Source organism: Microtus oregoni, unplaced genomic scaffold, assembly GCF_018167655.1.
Source record: "Microtus oregoni isolate MIOR12 unplaced genomic scaffold, Mior012 000001F_ref0000356, whole genome shotgun sequence".
NCBI classification, from domain to species: Eukaryota; Metazoa; Chordata; class Mammalia; order Rodentia; family Cricetidae; genus Microtus; species Microtus oregoni.
In genome coordinates this window covers 90,003,103-90,024,025 of record NW_024543060.1, presented here as the reverse complement: position 1 = coordinate 90,024,025, position 20,923 = coordinate 90,003,103, and the positions used below count along the sequence as shown (strand labels likewise).

The 20,923-nt window shown below is 42.2% G+C and overlaps 2 protein-coding genes across 5 annotated transcripts in view; one reads left to right on the top strand and one right to left on the bottom strand.

Annotated features, from left to right (window-relative positions):
* Positions 1 to 3,031, bottom strand: part of LOC121459635 (PARP1 binding protein) — a 40,082-nt gene extending 37,051 nt beyond the window's left edge. The window contains exons 1-2 of the mRNA XM_041669538.1: positions 2,973 to 3,031; positions 290 to 434 (exon numbers count right to left, since the gene is read on the bottom strand). The gene's annotated coding sequence lies outside the window, so the exon portion shown is untranslated. The remainder of the gene's footprint in view (positions 1 to 289; positions 435 to 2,972) is intronic.
* Positions 3,032 to 3,136: 105 nt separating this feature from the next.
* Positions 3,137 to 20,923, top strand: part of Nup37 (nucleoporin 37) — a 33,457-nt gene continuing 15,670 nt past the window's right edge. For 2 of the 4 annotated variants that reach the window (XM_041663546.1, XM_041663573.1), the window contains exons 1-5: positions 3,151 to 3,190; positions 4,371 to 4,576; positions 9,924 to 10,048; positions 12,625 to 12,697; positions 15,020 to 15,114. In XM_041663546.1, coding sequence (XP_041519480.1) covers positions 4,421 to 4,576; positions 9,924 to 10,048; positions 12,625 to 12,697; positions 15,020 to 15,114 — 449 coding nt within the window. In that variant the 5' untranslated portion in view covers positions 3,151 to 3,190; positions 4,371 to 4,420. Of the gene's footprint in view, positions 3,191 to 3,504; positions 3,530 to 4,370; positions 4,577 to 9,923; positions 10,049 to 12,624; positions 12,698 to 15,019; positions 15,115 to 20,923 lie in introns of those variants that run through there. The other 2 variants (XM_041663564.1, XM_041663555.1) reach the window with 2 other exon arrangements.

The following is a 20,923-nucleotide window of genomic DNA, read 5'->3' as shown; positions in this document are numbered from 1 at the left end:
AGAGTTTCTAATAACTTTCCGTGTAGACGACACGGAAGACTTTGTGACTCTATGGAGAGGACATTCAGAAGCCCATATCTGGTCTCCCCGGACTTCATTCCCGTGCCTTTCCCCATCACCGACGCTATCTTATCTTTGCTATCACGTACACAGCTACACCCACATGCTGACGCTCCCGGTCCTCCTAGCAAACTGCCAGTCTTGGGGAGCCCTCACTGCTTGCTGTCCTGGGCCTGCTGTACCAAACCCAGCTAACTGCAAAGGACACGAGAGAGAGCTGACAACCTACCCCAACTCCGCAGACACGAAAGAGGACAGCGTATTCTAGGGAGACCCCAGTCAATACGGAAGGTGAACCTCAGCCACGTGAGTCATCTCTGTCCAGGCAAGCAGAGGAATCGCCCGATCCAGCCCAAACTGCCGGCCCACAGAATCTGAAGCAAATGCTTGGTTATTTTACAGTGACCATGGTATTGGTGTTTTGTTACACAGCAAATGGATAATCAATATTTTCTCTAACACATGAAGCTACCCAACGCCAATCCTTTTCAAATGTTTGACATTGATTACTTTGTTCAATTTTCAGGTGTCCTAATGATGTCAGTCTACAACTATCTGCATTTGACACAGGAAGAAACTGATGTCCAACGACATAATGCTAGCGTATAGCCGAAACGCATAAATCCAAAATTTGTAATCCTAAAACCTGGCATTTAAATCACTGTATTTCATAACTTCTCCTGGATGCACACAAACAACATTCAAAATAATCTGGCGCGGTGTGAACATTTTAGATACCAAACCAGCAAAGTCCCTCTTCTGTTTTTGTTCTTCTTGATGGAACTTACCCTTTCTTAAATGCCGTGTGCGCGCATGCGTGCGGGCGTGCGCGCGCACGTGTGATATAACTTACGTGTAAGCACATGTGTACAGAGGCCCAAGAGTGACACTGGGAGCTTCTCCCCTACTGCTGTCCACCTCATCCATTACGGAACCATCCCTTGCTGAACCAGGAGCTCGCCACATTAGCTAGTCTGGCTAGCCAGCTTGCTCCAGGGATCTCTCGTCTCTGCCTCCTGCACACTGGACTGTACTCCGGCACTTCTTTCTGTCCTCAGGATTTAAAGGCTGGTCCCCATACTGTCCAACAGGGGCTTCACCTACTGAGCCACCTCCCCACTATTCATGCCTCAATGGGTATCTACGTCATCTTGTGACCTGGCTGTGACTAGTGCAGCAATACAGACGTGGGTAGCTCAGACCTGCCCGACTTGTGAAACAATAATTATAATCTGCGATGCAATTTAAACAGACAGCAGATGACCATAACCAGTAATCTTCATTGCTGGGAGCTTCCCTCCTCTTAAAAATAACACACGTATCTCTTAAAAAACAGAAAGTGAAGAAGTGATAAAAACATGAGCTATCATCAGTGATATGATTAGTTTGCCTGAAATAAATTTTTGGTAGAAGACTACCTGTTGGTATTACTTTAAGATTTAGCTTTCTATCAAAATCACCCAGAACTAGATCGAATCTCTGACTCTATCGTCTATGAAGTTATGAGATCTTAGCAACTTATACCACTTCTCTATGCCCCAACCTCCTTGCAGCGAAAACACAAAAAGTTCCTACCTTCCATAGTTTTGGGAGAAGTAAAAGACACAACTACATCTAATACTTTTATAGCAATGCCAAGCACAAGTTATGATCGTGCATCATGGGTTTTTAAGTTGTTTTGAGTTAAAATTGAAAGAGCCTTATAACCACTGTCAGAAAGCCAAAAGTCTCATCTAGGAGGCTATTACTTTTTGGAAGGAGGGGAACACTAAATATGTGAGACATTCAGGCCATACAATCTGTTTCACAACCACGTTCCTTGACCTTGTCATAGCAAGGTAGCCAGGAATAATGCATAGACAAATAAACATAGCTGGACCCCATTAAAATTTCTTTTATTTTTGGACACCAAAACCTGTTTTATATAATCTTCAGAAGTCACAAAATTTTCTCCTTCAATTTTTTTTGCCGACCGTTTAAACATGTAAAAGCAATGTTTAGCTCTGAAACCGGCTAGTCACAAATAGGCCCTGCAGCTGGCCTGCCAACCTCTACTGTCGCCCCAGCTCTCCCCCGGCTGCCTAAGCCTAGATTCGTTCTGGACCTGGCTGCCCCGGTAAATGTTTTATTACACTGGAAGCAGGGCGCTGCCTCACCCTCTGCTCTTATCTCCCAGCCATTGTGAAGAATCAAGGAGACACTGACTATGGAAAATGAATGTAAAGGGGCCCTATACAGAGGAGTGAGCAAAGAGGGGAGAGGGGAGGATGGAGATAGGTGGCAGAAGTAATAAACTCTCGTTTCAAAATCTGGATTCAGGGTGAACTAAAGCAGAAATTCTGAGACTGGGAATTGTCCCTGGAAGCTAAAATGAGAGCGCCTCACGGCCTGGCATCCCTGCTACCACATCCATGCATTAGCTGAACACCGCGATGAGCATACATTTCTTCAAGTCCACAGAGACGGGAATTTCTACTTAAAAAGAATTCCGAGGCATCAGTGAAGCAAAGCAATATACAACTTTCTTATTGCCAGCACTTAGAAAATACTGCATAAAAGGGATGACAGCTGGCACTGTTCCTCTCCTAGTCCGGTCCTGAAAGGTCCCTCTGAAGGATGCAACAGCTGACACACACTCTGGACATGGGCATCTGCACAGGGCGAGTGACCAGACTGCCAGCAGATCTGGACGGCCTTCATGCTGCCCAGCTACAGACAAGTCAAGCCCTCGCGACCTCCCGGGTCCTTCCGCACAGGACCCTGCGAAGTCAGGGCGCAGCCACTGCCCAGACGCCGCCGCTGCCTGGCGACGAGGCAATCCCGCGGTCACACGAATCGCCTTCGCGAAGCAGCAGCCTGAATGCCCACGCGCAATGGGACCGAAGGGCAGAGAAAAGGCGAGAGTCACCTACTTCGGGAAGCCCAGATAGGTGCGAGCCAAAGGAGGAGCAGCGCAGCCTGGACACGAGACGGGGCGGACGTTTGAATGGCCTCAGCGAGCCTTTCAAATCTCGCGGCCGGACTCAGGAACCAATCGTCGCGCTCGCCCTCCGACCCGGAAGCCGAACCGGCGAGCGCTGGACCCGCCCAGAGCCAGGAAGCTGTGCCCAGGTCGACCTCCCAGGCTTTGGTATGTAGGTACTGAGCATGGCGTGGTCGCGGGCCGCCAGTCCGTGACGCTCCCCCAGGGACCCTGCCCTGCTCCCCGGAGCTCTACCCTGTGTACCGCGGGGTGGGCGTGGGTTGTCTCCGGAGAGGCGTCTGGGGGGGGGGGGGACACCCGTGGGGGACTGGAGCTCCTAGGCGGGCCCTGAGAATGTCGACCCCAGGCTTTAAAGACCTGGAGGTGTGTGAGGGGTCGCCTTCCAGTCCGGCCCGCGAATCTCTTGCACGTCCTATTTCCTCTCTGCTCTGTGGACGTCTGTGGTCACCGTAACACGTGTCCACACTGGAATGCTCATTTATTAAGGTTATTATTGATATATAAGCTCCCTGAGGGGAGGACTCATCTGCATCTTCGTAGATACTCGAAAGATATTTAATGTGTTTGTTCAGAGCCTAGAATGACACCTCGTCTTAATCAACAGCAAATTAAAGTTATTCTCTTGAGGGGATGCTATTCAGTGCCCGCTACCTGTCCCATTACAGATACGTTGAGCCTTGTGGCTAGCGTTATAGCATGGATATCTCACGTTACCTCCGATCCTGTGTTTCATATCTGCTCATTTTATTGCGTGGGTTAACGTTGATTCCTAACATTCCTAGACCATAATATCCTTCTAGGCTCTTCGACTCCTTGTCTCTTTAGGCAGGGGTAGGCGTTTCCAGTTCATCCCACATTGGATGGGAATTTGGCTAGACTGTCAAATTGGAATATTAAAAGCTATATAATTAAAACAAATATTGTAGCATAGTCTTAAATGAAAGGCAGATGTGTGTATCTGTGTTTTCTCTAGCGTCTGGGCCCAATACATACTAAGTCTTTTCAGTTCTTTCCCCGTTCCTCCACTTGGCAAGATCTTAGGCAAAATGGGGACTATTGGTAGTTCCAGTTTTTGTGGTACTCTTAAGTGTGATGATGTCAGTAAAATGCAAAGCATGCCAACTACAAATAGTGCTGTATCTCTGCTACATGATAGTTTTATGAATCTATTTTTATTAAAATTATTCAACCTTCAGGTGCTGAACATGTGTGTTTGTTAATATAAGCAGAATTCTCTTTTAAGCTGCCCCAGGTATTGCAATGTCCAGCCTTATTTGATTCCTCCCTTGGAAAACTAACACTGTTTCATTTTGTTTCTGGCCCACAGTTCCGCGACAGTCAGTCGAAAGCTGATTGGTCCTCACAACTTCATCCAAGATGAAGCAGGATGCGACAAGAAATGCCGCCTACACCGTGGACTGTGAAGACTATGTCCATGTGGTAGAATTTAATCCCTTTGAGAGTGGGGACTCGGGAAACCTAATTGTGTATGGTGGCAGTAATTACGTGGTCATTGGCCTGTGCACGTTTCAGGTTAGTCTACAGACTGCAAGGAGCGATGGTGGAGATGTTTTATCAATAACAGAATACACAAACCAAGGCGAAACTTTAGAATTATGGTGCGCTTGAAAAAAAAAAAATGACTTGACGATCCACAGAGAAAGGCTCTCCCAGTCGCAATGATTGAGACTTGTGTACACATTACGTAGATGGTAAAATAAGAAGTATGAAGCGCTTCTTAACCCAGTGATTACTAGTGGAATATTCTTATATGTTCATAAAGGGTATGATGTAACTGAACACACACACATGTATTTACGTGTATTAAAACGTCCAATTAAATGCAGTCCAGTTCACTTTCCCTGCATTATAATGTGTTATTGGAAACAGGGTTACATTGAAATTCTAAAGAAAATTTCTTTGAAAGAAATTTTTTACAAAATAGCTTTTGTAATATTCGTCTTTCCTATGGATTTGATTTCACACTTTCTGTATCTGCAGCGTACAAGTAGAATAGCAAAGTGTGTGATTGCGTCTACAGCAAGCCGTTCGTAGCTCTGAACTCTGCAGCCACATTGCCTAGACATTGACTTATTAAACCTTCATTAGATAATGAACCTCTCTTCTCTAGATGTGAGGAATATGATGTCCAGGATGGTTTGTGAGGGGTAGGGAGTGAGTGCATGTAAGTTTCCCATAGGACATTTGACACATTGTAACCCGTATGTGAGTTTTAGTTGTGGTCCAGAGGGACAGTAATGACAGCCGTGCTCTCATATTTAATCATCAAAGGAAAATTGCTCCTAAGAGACCCCATACCGTGTTTTCTCACGGGAAACCAAGGTTACATATAGGAAACACTCAGCAAGGCGGAGTCAACCCTCTGGAATTTCTGCAATTCTTTATTTAACAAAGTAATGTTTACAGAACTATATTTTTATGACCCTTGACCTAAGTTCAACTGGACTGTCAGAAACACAAGTGATAATGTAGCATTATCTTAAGGAAGATTTATTAAAAACTTTCTCTAATGTGGGCCACTGATCTACAGAAAAGCAGATAAAAATTCATATGGTGGGATTGTGTTTCCCCTAATTACTGTCAGTGCTTCCTGAATTAATAGATGCAGACACAGAATTCTGTTTCTAAATACTGATAAATATATTTTCTTCTAGTTTAAATTCAGTTAGGAAATGCTGGAAGAAAGAGAGAAAGGAAAAAATATTAGGAGAAGAAAAAAAGAAAATAGGTAACGAGGAGAAAGGAAAACGAGAAGGGAGATGCATGAAGTATTTGTATGGTTCAGAAGGCTTGTCTTTATTGATCCTCGGACCTGTGAGAGCTACAAAGTAGGTCTTCCAAGTTATCTAAGGAAAAAACAATGGGGCTTTCTGTTCTCCTACCCGTAATGAACACATTAGAGATAGAGCTAAGAACCACTGACCTTTCCATTCCAGAAGAGAATAGTTTCCATTCTGTCTCAAAGATGTTTAGGGGATTACATAACTAAGAAATGAGAACAAGATTTAGATCTCTTTCTAAACCGTGTTCTTTCCTTCCATCAAACCCATTCTGTTTCTATTGAAATTAAATCAATAGTTCAAATATTCTGAAGGATTTATTTTCATTAGTTTGCCCTTGGAGACTGAAAAGAAATTACAGTTCTCGTGTATCTGTTCAGATGCTATTCAACATTCCCATTCTCTCATCCTAGAACCTTTAAGTGTGGTATCACCCAATTTCATATCTTGTAAGAAAATTTATATAAATGGAACCAATTTCCCCATGCCTGTCAGAAACAATAAGATTGTCAGGAAAGGTTAAGTCCAGAAAGTTTGGAGTTTCAGCAGAAGCGTTTCAGAATCTCATGCCGTCCTCAGAAGGATCCAGAAATGTGGGTCAAAATGGTAGACTTGTTGATTGTTAGACATTTGTCCAAATGCGTGAGTACTAAGGGCCAGGAAATTCAGAAATAAAAATTTGTAAAGACCTTATCCCCAAAGAGATCTTAAATCAGTGCTCTTGTAAAAGCCTCGTTTGTAAATGACCAAATGAGGTTAAAGTTTCGCAGCTCGTTCACTCTTGAGTAATAAAGACGTCTCTAGTGGGGCTTGAATGAGAGCGTTGATCTAGGCGAGCACGTTGTTTTTGTGGAGAAAATGAAACAAAGATACCTTAATCCTTTGGATAACCAGCTTCATTTAACAAGTATTTATTGAGTTCCACTTGTATGCCAAACTCTTGTGTTCAGATCCAAACATTGTTTAACAGATTGGACCAAGTCAAACAAGCAAAAATTTAATAAAGAAGACTATAAGTCTTAAGACAATAGACTTAGAACTGGGAAGGGAGAATTAGGACTTAGAAATTTTAGCCACCTGAATATTAACCCAAGTCAACACAATGGGGAGCCAAGCAGAGCGAATTCAATACTATATCCAGTTAGGATATAACATGAGCCACAAATATAAGTTTTAATGTTGCGGTAATAACAGAAGAGTAGGGCCATGAGATAGTTCAGTGGGGAAGGCACTTCTTGCCAAGCCTTGTGACCTAAATTCAATCCCTGCAATCCATGTGGTGGGAAAAAGAACCAACTCCTAAACATTGTCCTCTGGCTCCAGCTTGTACACATCTACACACATTCCCAGACAATAAAAATAAAAGGTCGGATTAACTCTCAACATTCTACTAAGGTAACTAAAATACTTCATATGTGATCAATATAATAACATAAGTCAATAAAAAATAATATAATTTTAGTTGATATGTTAATGAGATCTTTGTATATATTTTATACCTTATAAAGTAAGTATACATGCTGGCTGCATTTCAAGTGTTTTAGCTTCTATGTGGCTACTAGCTACCTTATCAGACAGCACAGTTCTCTATAAATTGATAATATTTTATATAATAATCTTTATTTCTCAGCATTGTACTCTGACAGTGTATTTGACAACAAGTGTCAGAGCCTTATTAGAATTATTTAAAACTCATGGAAGTGGTATTGGACTGGCAGAGTTTGACGTATCACCTCCGTTTGTTTGCAGCTGTTGCTTCAAGACTGGCGCTAAATTATGCTCTGAAAGTGTTCACCTATTAGAAATGGCTACAGCAAGGGTTGCCATCACTAAACTAAGCTTATTCTCTACACTCCCAGAGACAGGACTAGGGCATTAAGTAGAATTTACATGGAGACAGTCCGGCTTAATGCTAAGAGCTCTAATAGCCCTATCTACTGCTGAATCTGCTTCTCCCAAAGCAGCCCTTTCTTTCTCATTGTAAGTGTCCAGAGAGCTATTCTTTTTTTAATATTTTTTCAGATGTTTCAATAAAAATGAAAGCACTAAATAAGAGTTGCATTAGATAAACCAGCCTTAATTTACTGAAATTCTGTACGTGGCTCTAAATGGGTGCGGTAGAAAACCTACCACTTTCAGATCCTTTAATAGACCTTCTACCGACTGGGCTGTTCCTCAGCCTCACATTGCTGGAGCCTTGTGTAACCATTTCTATTACAGCAAGTTTTCCAACGGCTCTAATTTCCTGCCTATACAATACTGCCTACACCCCAGACTGAACCAGAAGTTCATTCGTCTCTGTCCATACCACACACACTTTCATCAGCTGCTCGGTAAGAGCCAGTCCTGCCGGGGCAGGGCAAGGCTTGCTGGTGATACATAAAGCTCAGTCTGTGCAGCCCCGTGATTTCACCATCCCTCTGGCCGCTCAGTAATTCCATATCTAATTTGAGTGACAAATACAGGACCTGCTTTTCATCACTCTCGTTACAGTAGCAAAATAATGTGTGTTTTTATATAAAAATTCATTTTTAGATTTGTCAAGTATGGAAAAATAGAGCTAAGTCAGTCTGCAGTCCGCTGCGATTGGGCTACTGGACTTCACTTTCAGCTGCGTGGTGGCTGCTGCCTGCGCATCTGTTAGCTGAGCGGTTGTGATGCACACAAACTATGAAGTAGTAAAACTTGTCAGGTACTTTTTCCCAATTAGTGTATTTCTACTCATTTCTTCAGTTAGTGGGAAATCTTTTTGTTACGTTTACCTGAAATTTAAAGTTGCTTGCAAATGGTGTTTGAATTTAAAAGACATGGGGAAGATGCCTGGGCAGTGGCTTTGCCAGGATCTCAGAAGCTGTCCTGGGAAAACCAGTTCATCTACTGGGATTCAGCACAAGTACACAAGTGAGCGTATTCTCTGAAGTGTGTAAAGAAATACATAAAAACCGGGCGGTGGTGGTGCACGCCTTTAATCCCAGCACTCGGGAGGCAGAGGCAGGGGGATCTCTGTGAATTCGAGACCAGCCTTGTCTACAGAGCTAGTGCCAGGACAGGCTCCAAAACCACAGAGAAACCCTGTCTCAACCCCCCCCCCCCCCCAAAAAAAAAGAAATACATAAAATAGATCCTCGGAAGTCTAAGAATTGGGAGAGTAGCAGCTATTTTGGAAGACCCCGAAGTGTCTTCCCTCATTGCCTTTCTTTCTCCCAGGAAATGTGCTTGGGATTTTTTTGTGGCCATTCGCTATTTTCTATGTAGTATTATCATTATGTGCCAGAATTCTGAACCAGTATACCTTTATAGTCACCGTCCATGGCTTCTAATGGGACAGGTGCATCGCAACGTCTTATGCATATTAACACTGGAAATTAGCACTGATGTGGAAGCTTGAACTGTCATCCAAAGGGTCCTCCACATAGTTAAAACCTCAAGTATATGTTCAGTTGTCTATCAGTTGATAAGCTACATAAACCATATCATTTTTGAAAAAGTTGTTAGGCAGTGTTTTTACTGCTAAAGATAAAATGTCTCCTAGGTAAAGTAACATATTTACTGCTTTGTTTTACCTAAGAGGTATTTTGTCTTTCTTTGTAACTGAGGCTTAACAACTGTTTTTGTTTGTTCATTTGCATTTCTTTTGCCCCTCCCCCGGGGTGCTAGGGATCAAACCTAGGGCCTTGTACATATTAATCAAACACTAAAGCTACATCTAGAGCCCCAGTAATCAAACCTAGAGCCTTGTATGTTAGACAAACACTAAAGCTACATCTCAAGCCCCCAATATTCTTTTTAATCCCATAAACTAGTATGCTCTCAATATCTAGTTTTTTTCTACATGCTTCAGAAGCATATGCATACCTCCATTAAATTTTGATTGAGATGAAATTCAGAGCATCGTTTGTCTTCTTATTAAAACATTTACTGTATACATTTAGGAAGAAGAAGCAGACATTGAAGGAATTCAATACAAAACACTACGGACATTTCACCATGGAGTCCGAGTTCCTCCATTAAATTTTGATTGAGATGAAATTCAGAGCATCGTTTGTCTTCGTATTAAAACATTTACTGTATACATTTAGGAAGAAGAAGCAGACATTGAAGGAATTCAATACAAAACACTACGGACATTTCACCATGGAGTCCGAGTTGATGGTATAGCCTGGAGCCCAGAAACTAAACTAGATTCCCTGCCTCCCGTGATCAAGTAAGTTCAAACATTCCCATGCAGTATTATTGATGGCCTTCGCGTCCAGTGACCCCAAGTGCCCTCTGCCTATTGGGTGATTAGATATTTGCTGTTATTTAATAATTTTACATATCATCTTTGCAATTTAGATTTGTGACTGTGGCCATTGCCTTGACCATGTGTATGGTCCAAACTATGAATCTCTTTACTTGAGTTTCATTAGAATTGTTCAAAGTCATCACAGAGTCTGCACTTTTGAATTAAAGTACTATTTAAGAGCCAACAAGATTGCACATTAGGTAAACGTACCTGCCATCAGATGGAAGGAAAGCTAATCAACTCCCTCAAGTTGTCCTCTGACCCACACATACACCATGTGTGTACGTACAAGCACACACAAAATAATTATAAAAACAGCAAAGTGCTACTTTGTTAAAGTAACATTTTCTGAAACTGTAGTATAGCCTTTCTGATCCCAGATGTGACCCAGGGTCATAGTCTCATTTTTAGGAGAACATAAATCACTAGTTTGGTCAATGGGCTTCAGTTCTGATGAAAGCATTTTTTAAAAATAGATTATTTAAGGTATATTACAAATCCCTGATTTTGGTTCCTACAAATGACAAAGCCTAAAGATTTGTCTTTTGGGAAAAAAGTATTTAATAAGTTTGTTAGCTATTATTGAAGTAACTTAAAATTTTAATTAAGAGACAACTTATATCTAACGAAACCGTGAGCTCTTAGTAGTATAGTTTAATGAGCCAAAGAGATGGCTCAGGAGTTGAGAGCATATACTGCTTTTGCAGAGAACCCAAGTTCAGTTCTCAGGGGACTGACAGCCACCTGCAACTCCTGCTCCAGGGGGATCTGATACCACTGGCCTCCACAGGCACCAACACACACCTGCATACCAACACATACATGTACACATAACTAAGATAAACATATTTTAAGTACAGTCTTATAAAGTTTTGATAAGCGCATGTCCTTTTGTGCAGTATGTGTGTGCATGGGTACAGGTGCTGGCTTTAGGTGTCGTTAGTGGAATTAGTGCGTCAGATGTGAATGGGCTCAGAGTGACTTAGAGAGTGAACGCCACGGTCACCAGCACTGTTGTGACAGTGCAGACAGTGGACACTGGTGTCATGATGGAAAGGAGCCATGCTTATTTGATGGTCTAGAGTACCTTCCGCCCATGAATTTGTTTCAGTGATAATTCTAAATTCTGCCAAGCCGATGATAAAGAGGACATCAACATGATGCGTTACCTTCCAGATTTTACATGGAGTACACAGAGTTGCCATCTGACACTCAGCTTAAGAATTTGATCATGTCTCTTTACCGGCCTGTTTTTTTTTTTGTTTTTTTTTTTTCCTGTTTGTTTGTCTTGTTTTTAACTAGACTTTGTAAATCCCATCTTTCCGGAGACAAATACTCCGTGCTTCATGGCCGTTCATGTCATCACTTTTTGGCAGCATCTATGTTTGTTGGCAACTACTTTAAAAAATATAGAAGTAAAATTCAGACCAGACCATCTGACAAGCAGTTTGAAAATACACTGAGAATTCTAACTGCTTCATCACACCAAACCCTGGCAACACTGGCGCAGTGGTTTCTCGGCCACGATGTCGGTGTCCCGTCTGTTCAGTGTCATCCTTGTGCTCTCATAATGAAAGAAGAAAACCATGCTGTGTTCCTTAGATATGTCCATGTTCTTCATGAGTGGTGACAAACTTGGGCCTGCCTGACGGTTTTAAGACTTCAAGCCAGGGCTTCATAATTAGGATGACTATGTGGAGACCTCTTGCTGTTCTGTGGCAACAGTTACACACAGACTTGCTCATTCGTTAGCTTAAAATTTATATATTCAATAGCTTCCTCAAGACAGTTCTTCATCCAGTAGAGCTAAGAGAAGCCAACAAGTTGGTACCCTGACTCGTATATAATTGAACATGATTATGGTCATATGATCTATTTTTGCTTTGTTTTTTAAGAGTATTTTGAAATGAATAGAATTTTCTTTGTGACTACATCGTGGGCTCTGTAAATGGCTAAGGTATGACTTAGAATATCACTGTCGAGCTTTAGTTTGTATTTAAGAAGTTCTCGTTGGTAACGCAGTGTGCTGTGTTTGTTTGTTGTCCTCTCCTGACTCGCTGCCCTTCCGATCCCGCTTGTTTTTCACTCACAGTAGCTGAGAACAGATTACTCATCTTGGTTCACGTCTCTGAGGTTGTCTGCTTTTCTTAAAGGATGACTTGTAAGCCCTAAAGTAGCAAAAACTCAGAGAGCGGTAGAGAATGTGAGGCGCTCTGTGCCAGCTTAACATGAAATTCTGTGTTAATAGTTGGAGACACAAATCCAGACTGTACTAAGATTTTATGTGTTCCAGACATTGGCTTTGTCTCCTACTTTCTTTAATGGCTGTACTATTTTTAGTGCAAACTGCAGTAACTCCTGCCCCCAACCACCACAGATCCCAGAAAGCGTCATGAGTTATGACAAGATTTGATGACTTAGAAGCCAAGGTGGCATAGGGAGAAACCTTTAATTTCCAAAGGCTAAAAATCGGTTTGTTTGTGTTTTTTCTTCAGATTTTGTACTTCAGCTGCTGATATGAAGATTAGATTATTTACTTCAGATCTTCAAGATAAAAATGAATATAAGGTATATTGACAACTACAATAAATTGATATGTTAAAGTATGTTCATTTTCTTTGCTTATTAAATTGTACTTATGATTTAAAATGACCTTTTAATGGCTATTGGATTAATCATGAATTCTTTAGAGGAACAAAAGCAGTAGAATGAATACATATTATAAAAGTGGATATTGGCTTGACTGGCATTTCTAATAGGAACTGGGTCATCTGGCAGTGGCAGTCTACGTGCTGAAGAGGCCGGCAACTCTGCTGTTCAGTCAGTGAAGTTAGAAGCTCAGCAGAGCCAGTGTCTCAGTGCATGGGCAGTGTGATGTCAGCAAAGATAGGGCACAGCAGCCAGAAGTGAAGGCAGGCTGGCAAGCAGCCCTGGTTCTTCCTGGGACCATTTACACCTGGTGCAGGCACTCTGGGGGAAGGTCTTCTCCCTTCCGTCCAAAGGCCTGTGTGTTAGTTCAAGATCCAGTCAAGCTCGTGGTTAGGATTCGCCCTCTCTCCAAAGTCTGCAATTTAGGTTTCATTTACTGTATTATACACCCTAGTAACTGGACTTTTAAAAGGAGCTAGTTAGTAAACATAACACTTACAGATGCTAGGAAGAGCCAGCAAGAGAGGGGTTTACATGTGGATGTAGTAAGGTGGAATGAAGTATAACTTCAGGAGACAAATGTTGAGTGCAGAGTAGGCCAGGCAGGGTGACAGTGGTGGGGAAAGGAGAATGAGCATGATGTATGCATTGATAACTACAAAAATGAAAAATAGCATACGGCATTCTTAAAATTTGCTGAGGGCATAGGTCCCAGGTGTTCCCACAGTACACATAAGGGAAGTGAGACAAGTATATCTAACAACTTGCTGTGGGTAGGCCAGCTCTGTTGCTATAATCTTTACAGCATGAGCATACTCCTTAAATAAATGTAGGAAGCCTCAATAAAGGCGGAAAAGATTTAAGTTGATTTTTAGAAAACTAAACGCAGATCTCCTTAGGAAAATAGGTACAGCAACACCAACACCGGGTACAGCGGGATGTCCAGGATGAATCCCAGCGGGGGCCCAGCGTTGATAGTGTGGCAGAGGAAAGGGGCCTCGAACCAGACCCCTGGTTCTTGGAAATGAATGCCTGCGTGTAAAAATGTATGGATAAAGTTTACTGTGTGACTCACTATGTCACACTGCAGCTTCCGTGATGAGACCCCCTCCCTACATTTCCCCCCTTTTTTTCTCTAAGTTTTTATTTTATATTATTTTCAGGGGAGATGGGTGGGATCAAGAGGCTTGATGTAAAAAACACAAAGAATAAATAAAAAGAAAGTTTTTTTTTTTTTTAAAAAAAAAAAAAAGACAGTAGATTCCAGAGTCACACTCCCTGCCTTCAAAGCTCAGTCCTGCCTGCAGGGACTCTACTCTTCCTGGCAACTCTACTGTTACTGATAAGTTTGGGGTCTAGCACCTGCCTCTGGGTTATAGATACTGAGTGAGCTAATTTATGTAAGACCTTCAGACTAATGCTTTATACATAGTAAGTTGCATGGTGTGTGTGTCTATATAAAGAAATATAGATATATTCTATTAATAGTAAGTGGCTCTCGTGATGAATTGAAATTGTACTTATAGAATAATAATGGTCATTGCAAGTTTCCAGTTGTTCCCTCAAGGGCCAGAAGAGGACTTTTGTGTTGGTTGTGGCTGTAGGCTTGTAGTGTTAGCTGTCTCCGGTGCTGTCGTTGCCATTGGACAAACGACTGCACACATTAGGGGTGAACTTGACATTGTGTATATGTGCTAGGTGATTGTAGTGTGTAAAGCAACAGATCCACGAGAAGAAGCCTGGAAGGACTCTGTCTCAGGAAGCCCAAAATGGTTTTGCAACTTCAATTTTTATTTGAGCTTTATATAATAACAGAGCACAGAGATGCTATGAGAACAGATGCAATTAAAAAATTAGTATGTTTCTATAAGAAATACATACTAGCAAAGAAAGACTGTGTGTTGAATGACTTCTTTCTAATGCAACTTTCTAGCAGAGTGGCTATATAAAACATACTGTTAAAATGGCAGCTTTCTTAAAATGTATTTATAGAGAAGTATTCTGGGCTGTGGTAGGGCACGCCTTTAATCCCAGCACTCTGGGGGCAGAAGCAGACAGAACTCTGAGTTCAAGGCCAGCCTGGTCTACAGAGTTCAAGGACAGTTAGAACTACACAGAGAAACCCTGTCTCGAAAAACCTTAAAAAAAAAAAAAAACAGAGGGAAAAATTACAAAGTGAAAGCATTATATAGGGAGATTGTAGGCTGTGGCCATGCTTCCCTAATGCTCTTTCTCTCCCAGGTTTTGGAGGGCCACTCAGATTTCATCAATGACCTGGTGTTCCATCCCAAGGAAGGCCATGAGATTGCCAGTGTGAGTGATGACCACACCTGCAGGTATGGTGCTTGTTACACTCACATTTGTGAATTGTCGTTGTAGTTTAATAAACATTTTAAAAATTAGGAAATTGTAATATCATGCAGTATCATAAATGAAATCTATTTTATTTAAATTGTAGACAAGGCACAAATATTCCAAAAGCAATAAATTAAGTTTTCATACAATTAATGGGTCCTCCTCTTGCTGGTTCATCAGTAGTTTTCATACAATTAATGGGTCCTTCTCTTGTTGGTTCATCAGTAGTTTTCATACAATTAATGGGTCCTCCTCTTGCTGGTTCATAAGTAGTTTTCATACAATTAATGGGTCCTCCTCTTGCTGGTTCATCAGCAGTTTTGTCCTCTTCTTTTGGATCTGCATATTTGTAAGCCTATAAATTTGTATGTATGGATTTATAAGCCTATATATACCACTGAATTAAAGTCTCCAATACTGGGCAAGCTCAGAAGGATAATATCAGTCTCCTATCATATTGTGAAGTTATTTTTTACATCACAAAAGATAGGTTGCTGTTCATTAGTGAACTATAACTCTCATATTCTGCCTAAGAAGGAAACTTGAGTAACTGACAAACTATGTTTGTCAATGCACATAGATCTGTACAGCGTCTAAACATGTAGTGCTTCACACTGCAAGTCAGTCTGCCAGCTGCTTCTTACATAGTTTGTCTTTATGTAACTTATATTTTCAAAGGCATAGTTAGTTATAGGCTATTGTATCTATGTACTACCCGCTAAAGTTTCCTTTTGAGGGACACGAAAGGTTTGTAGGCATAAAACCTAAGTCCCCAAGTATTTTATTTACTAACCTGTTTGTATAAGACCTAAATAATAAACAGATCATTTAAAATAATAGGAAAATAAAAATAAATTTTGATAATTTGGTTCTGTGAAATGATTTTTCTAATCAGAAGCATTTGGAATAATGAAATCTACCAGAGCACTGGCCGTTCTTCCAGAGGACCCAGATCCAATTCCCAGCAACCACATGGCAGCTAACAAACTCCCTGTAACTCCAGTTCCAGGGGATCCAACCCCCTCACACAGACATGCATGTATATAAAACACCACAATAAATAAATAAATAAATAAATATGAGTTTTTTAAAAATAGAATAATAAAGCCTGAAAGGGGAAGAAATGAATGTCTTTGCCAGCCAAGGAGGAGCCTGCGCGTAACAGACTGCAGCGAGGTGCACACCACAGTCTGGGACTGTTCCTCCGGGGCTGTTCTCCACACACAGTAGATAGGTAGATAGATAGATAGATACATACATACATACATACATACATACATACATATTCTTATTAGGGTTTCCCTTTCCCCTGACTCCTCCCAGATCCTCACCACCACCCATATTCATGCCCTTTCTTGCTCTCTCTCACTATAAAACAAACAGGCATCTAAATAACAACAGTAATTTTAAAAAGATAAAATAAAAACAAACAAATTTGAATGGGACAAAAAAGGAACAGGGAAAAAAATAAAGAGCCAAAAAAACCCCACAGAAACTGATGTAAAATTTCTTTACCATTTATTAATAAAGTTCATGGACAAATATTAAAGAACAAAAGGGGAACCTGATTCGAATCACAAGCCACAGCTAACTCTCAAAGTCTCTGGCTCATGGCTTGAAAGGGACATCTTCACCTCTGTTCACTTTTTCTTCTGGTCAGGTCCATCCCCAATGCAAACCCCCCTCTTGGACCAAAAATGCTCCTCTCAATTGGCTGGCGGACCCATGACAGCTCCTTTAACAAGATACACACATAGACACAGAGACATGTACGTTGGCACACAGGAATCCAACAAAGCCCCAAACCTTGCTATATAACCTATAAGATACACAAATTTTTCATTAAAGTGTATTAATTACATTTTATAATTATATTTACTGTAGCAATATGCTTATTTATATATCATTTTATTTTATATGTAATATATAAATAAGAACATTATTTTATGTATATGTAGTAATATAATTAAAACGGTAAAATGCATATATAAAGAGAGAGAGCAACTGAAAATGTAAGCAAAGCATGGTGAGCCCAGAAACCCTCAGAAAACACGATTGGCTCATTTTGTTCTAGCATCTGCTGTTGGGCCTGGGACCTGCCCTCAAGTGTGGTTTGTATGCACAGTGAGACTCCTTTGTGAGTAGCTATCAGCTGGAGAAAACTTTTTGGTTTAAGGGCATGGACTGTGTTCACCTCAGTTCTGGGACTAGCCTTGTGCACGCTGCCAGTCTCTTCATGTGTGTCCGTCCTGTTGTGTCTGGAAGCCTTTTTTCCTTGCTGTCTTCCGCCCCTATACAATCTTTCCACCTCTTATTCCACAGAGTTCTCTAAGCCTTGAGGAGAGAGATTTTTATGGAGACATAAAACTGTTCAAAGTCTCTCATTCTCTGCACGTTGTATAGCTGTGGATCCCTGTACTCCCATCTGCTGCAGGAGGCAGTGTCTCTGAAGATGGCTGAGCAAGACACTGATCTTTGAGAACAGCAGGAGGCCATTAGGATGTGGTTTCCCCCAGTACATGGACTATCGAGTCTCAGGATCTAGGCTTCCTGTGCAGTACTGGGAGGCTTCCATCTCATGGAGTGGTCCTTAAATCCATCAGAGCGGTTGCTTGTTCACACAGCCTTCTTCCATGATTGCCCCAGCCTGTCTTGAAGGCAGACCACCATTGTAGATCAGCGGTGTGCAGCTGAGTTGGTGTTTGCCCATCTCCGGTAGCATGCAGAGTTCCTTACACTGCCATGAATTAGTAACGGTGATGACTCTGTAGGCATCAGCTCTACTTCTCCACGTCGCCACTGACATGATTAGCCTTGTTGGTGTTGTCTCCAGCAACAGGGCCTTACCATCAGTGTTTGGAGAGCAACCAATAACCTTGGCAACATCCTGGGTTTTTGGTGGCTTCTATTTGCCTGTTTGGCCAACAATTCAATTAAATGTAACCCTTTCCTGCACTGGAGGTTTTATTTGGTGGTAAGAGAGATCTAGCTGGACCTTGATCTCCTCTGTTACTGGTGATTCTAAAACAGTGGCCAGATGCCACAAAGTAGGTGGTGAAGCCTTAACACGGGCTTCCCAGCGGCCTCCACCCTTAACACGGGCTTCCCAGCAGCCTCCATCCTTAACACAGGCTTCCCAGCGGCCTCCATCCTTAACACAGGCTTCCCAGCGGCCTCCATCCTTAACACAGGCTTCCCAGCGGCCTCCATCCTTAACACGGGCTTCCCAGCGGCCTCCATCCCTAACACGGGCTTCCCAGCGGCCTCCTTCCTTAACACGGGCTTCCCAGCGGCCTCCATCCTTAACACGGGCTTCCCAGCGGCCTCCATCCCTAACACGGGCTTCCCAGCGGCCTCCATCCTTAACACGGGCTTCCCAGTGGCCTCCATCCTTAACACGGGCTTCCCAGCGGCCTCCACCCTTGTCACAGGCGTGCCAACCTTCTCTTGTGCGACGCTTGTGTTTTCCTTAGAGTAGACTGAGAGGCTGCTTATTTTTGTTTGTTTGTTTGTTTGTTTGAGTTTCTTTTGTTTTTTTTGTAGACTAGTTAAATTCTCCCAATATTATGAGAATTAACAAATTTTTATCAAGTATAAAGAAATTTAAAGATCTCTCACACTCTACTACCACCATCTTATGGAAGAAAAGACATTTTTAAAAGATAAATGTGAATTCAGAGTATGTCCTTTAAATAAATTGAACTTTGCAAAACTATGCCCAAAAGAACTTGTCAAATTCAGGTGTGGAGGTGTTGGATGAGTCAGCCTGGGCACCTGGAGGGCGGTGCCAGGCTAAGGAGATGGCAGGTGATAGAGACTGAGACAGAACACGGGACAGATCTGGGAGGCCTACTGCCAACGCCAAACAGCCCAGAATTATTTCGGAACTTTTATACAGATTAAGGGCGAAAGACAGAAGGAAGAGCCATCCAGTCAGTGAACTACCTCCCTGCGCTGTCCTGGGGAGAAAGCGCACAGGCTCGCTGTCTACCGTGCGAGTCCCGCTAGCCGCAAGCAGTTGCTTTCTCTATCTGAATGTGCAGTGGCTTAGATGATGTGCTGTTCCTTGTGGGCAAAATGCTCCTTTCTGTGGACTTTGGCAGGACATTCACACAGCTCTCAAGGATACTGGAGCAGGCAGAGCAGGCAAGCTTGAACTCAAATGACTTTTTAAGTCAGCAAGGACTCCAGATGGAAACTGAGTCACTGTGGGCTCCCCCTGTGGTGGCACACACCTATACTGGTCACTTGGGAGATTGAGTTTGAAACCTTCAAGAGCTACTTGAGTAACAGCACAGCCAAGGCTACATCCCAAGACCCTTTCTCAACAAATATTAAAAAAAAAAAAAAAAAAAAGCCCAGATTGCACCGAGGGCCTTGTGTTGCTGTGCTCTCTGCAGAGTCCTCCTGACGACTCTCCCATACACGTGGATACCAGTGGGGGGCTGGAGAGGGTGTCAGATCCTGGGGTTCAGGTTACAGGGGAGGGATTGTGAGCAGGCCAGTCTGAGTCCTGGGAGGAACACCCGCTCCTCTGCAAGAACAGTGCCTTCTCCTAGCTGGAGAACCAGCTCTCCAGCCTGTGCTTAAGTGATTAATGGGTTAAGCTCGCCACAGGGCAGGGAACCTGGACTGCTCTGTGGACTGGAGAGGGAGGGGGAGAGGAGTGGGGGGAGGGGTAGAAGGTGGGAGGAGGGGGAGAAGGGTGGGAGGAGGGGGAGGGAGATGGGAGGCTGGGAGGAGGTGGAAACTTGTTTTTTGTTTATGTTTTTTTTCTTCTTTTCTTAATAAAAAAATTATTAAAAAAAAAAAAAAAAAAAAAAATTCATTAATGAACAACATCCCATTCCTAGTCAGTACCAAGTCACATATGTTCTTGGGTATTAGAAACAGTGTCATTCTGTAAGAACAAGTTGCATCAACACGTATTAAACACGTTAGTACAGACTCCACTTTGTACTCTGGGTGATGCTAAAGGGATAGACTCGGTGCTCACTGTAATTACAAAAGATGCCAAAAAGAACCTTTTCTCCTCCTTACCCCTTAGCCTTTAACAATAGTGGATAAAATGTATGATGAAGGAAAAGCTGACTCCTGCAAATGAGGGGATTCTTAGTTTAAGACTAATGTATATGAGGCATGTATATACCGTTCACTTTCTCTCTAAAACATGGACTATTAAAGCTTTCTTGTTCTTGCTAGGAATGGGAGAAGGGTAAGATACAGCTTTTCCTTACGAGATGAGACTCATTTAAAAATTGTATTGTTTTTAATTTTGTGTATTGGTGGGGTTGGGGATTTGCATATGCAGTGCAGTGACTCCAGAGTCCAGGAAATGGCATTAAATTCATGGAACTGGGATTACAGGGAATTGTGAGCATCTGAAATGGGTGCTGGGAGATGAATTCAGGTTCTTCAGGAACAGTGTGGACTGGGCCGTCTCTGTGTAGTCCCTCTTTTTTGTTGTTTGTTTTTACAGGTATGACCAAATAGCTGGTTAAGAATACTAAATGATGCCCTAACATGTCCACTGAACCAATTATGTAGTCTCTCAAACGGCTGTTACAAGAGAAGCGTGTGCCACACACTCGCAAGCTCTTGCCATAGGCGGTCTGTTTACATCCAGTGGAAAATCTCTTAGGATCCATTACTAATATGGAGTTTCTCTACTACCTATCTTCAGTTGGAACCATAAAATATGCGAAATATTTTAAGATAACCATTAGCTGGGCAGTGGTGACTCGTGCCTTTAATTCTGGCACTCGGGAGGCAGAGACACGCGGGTCTGAA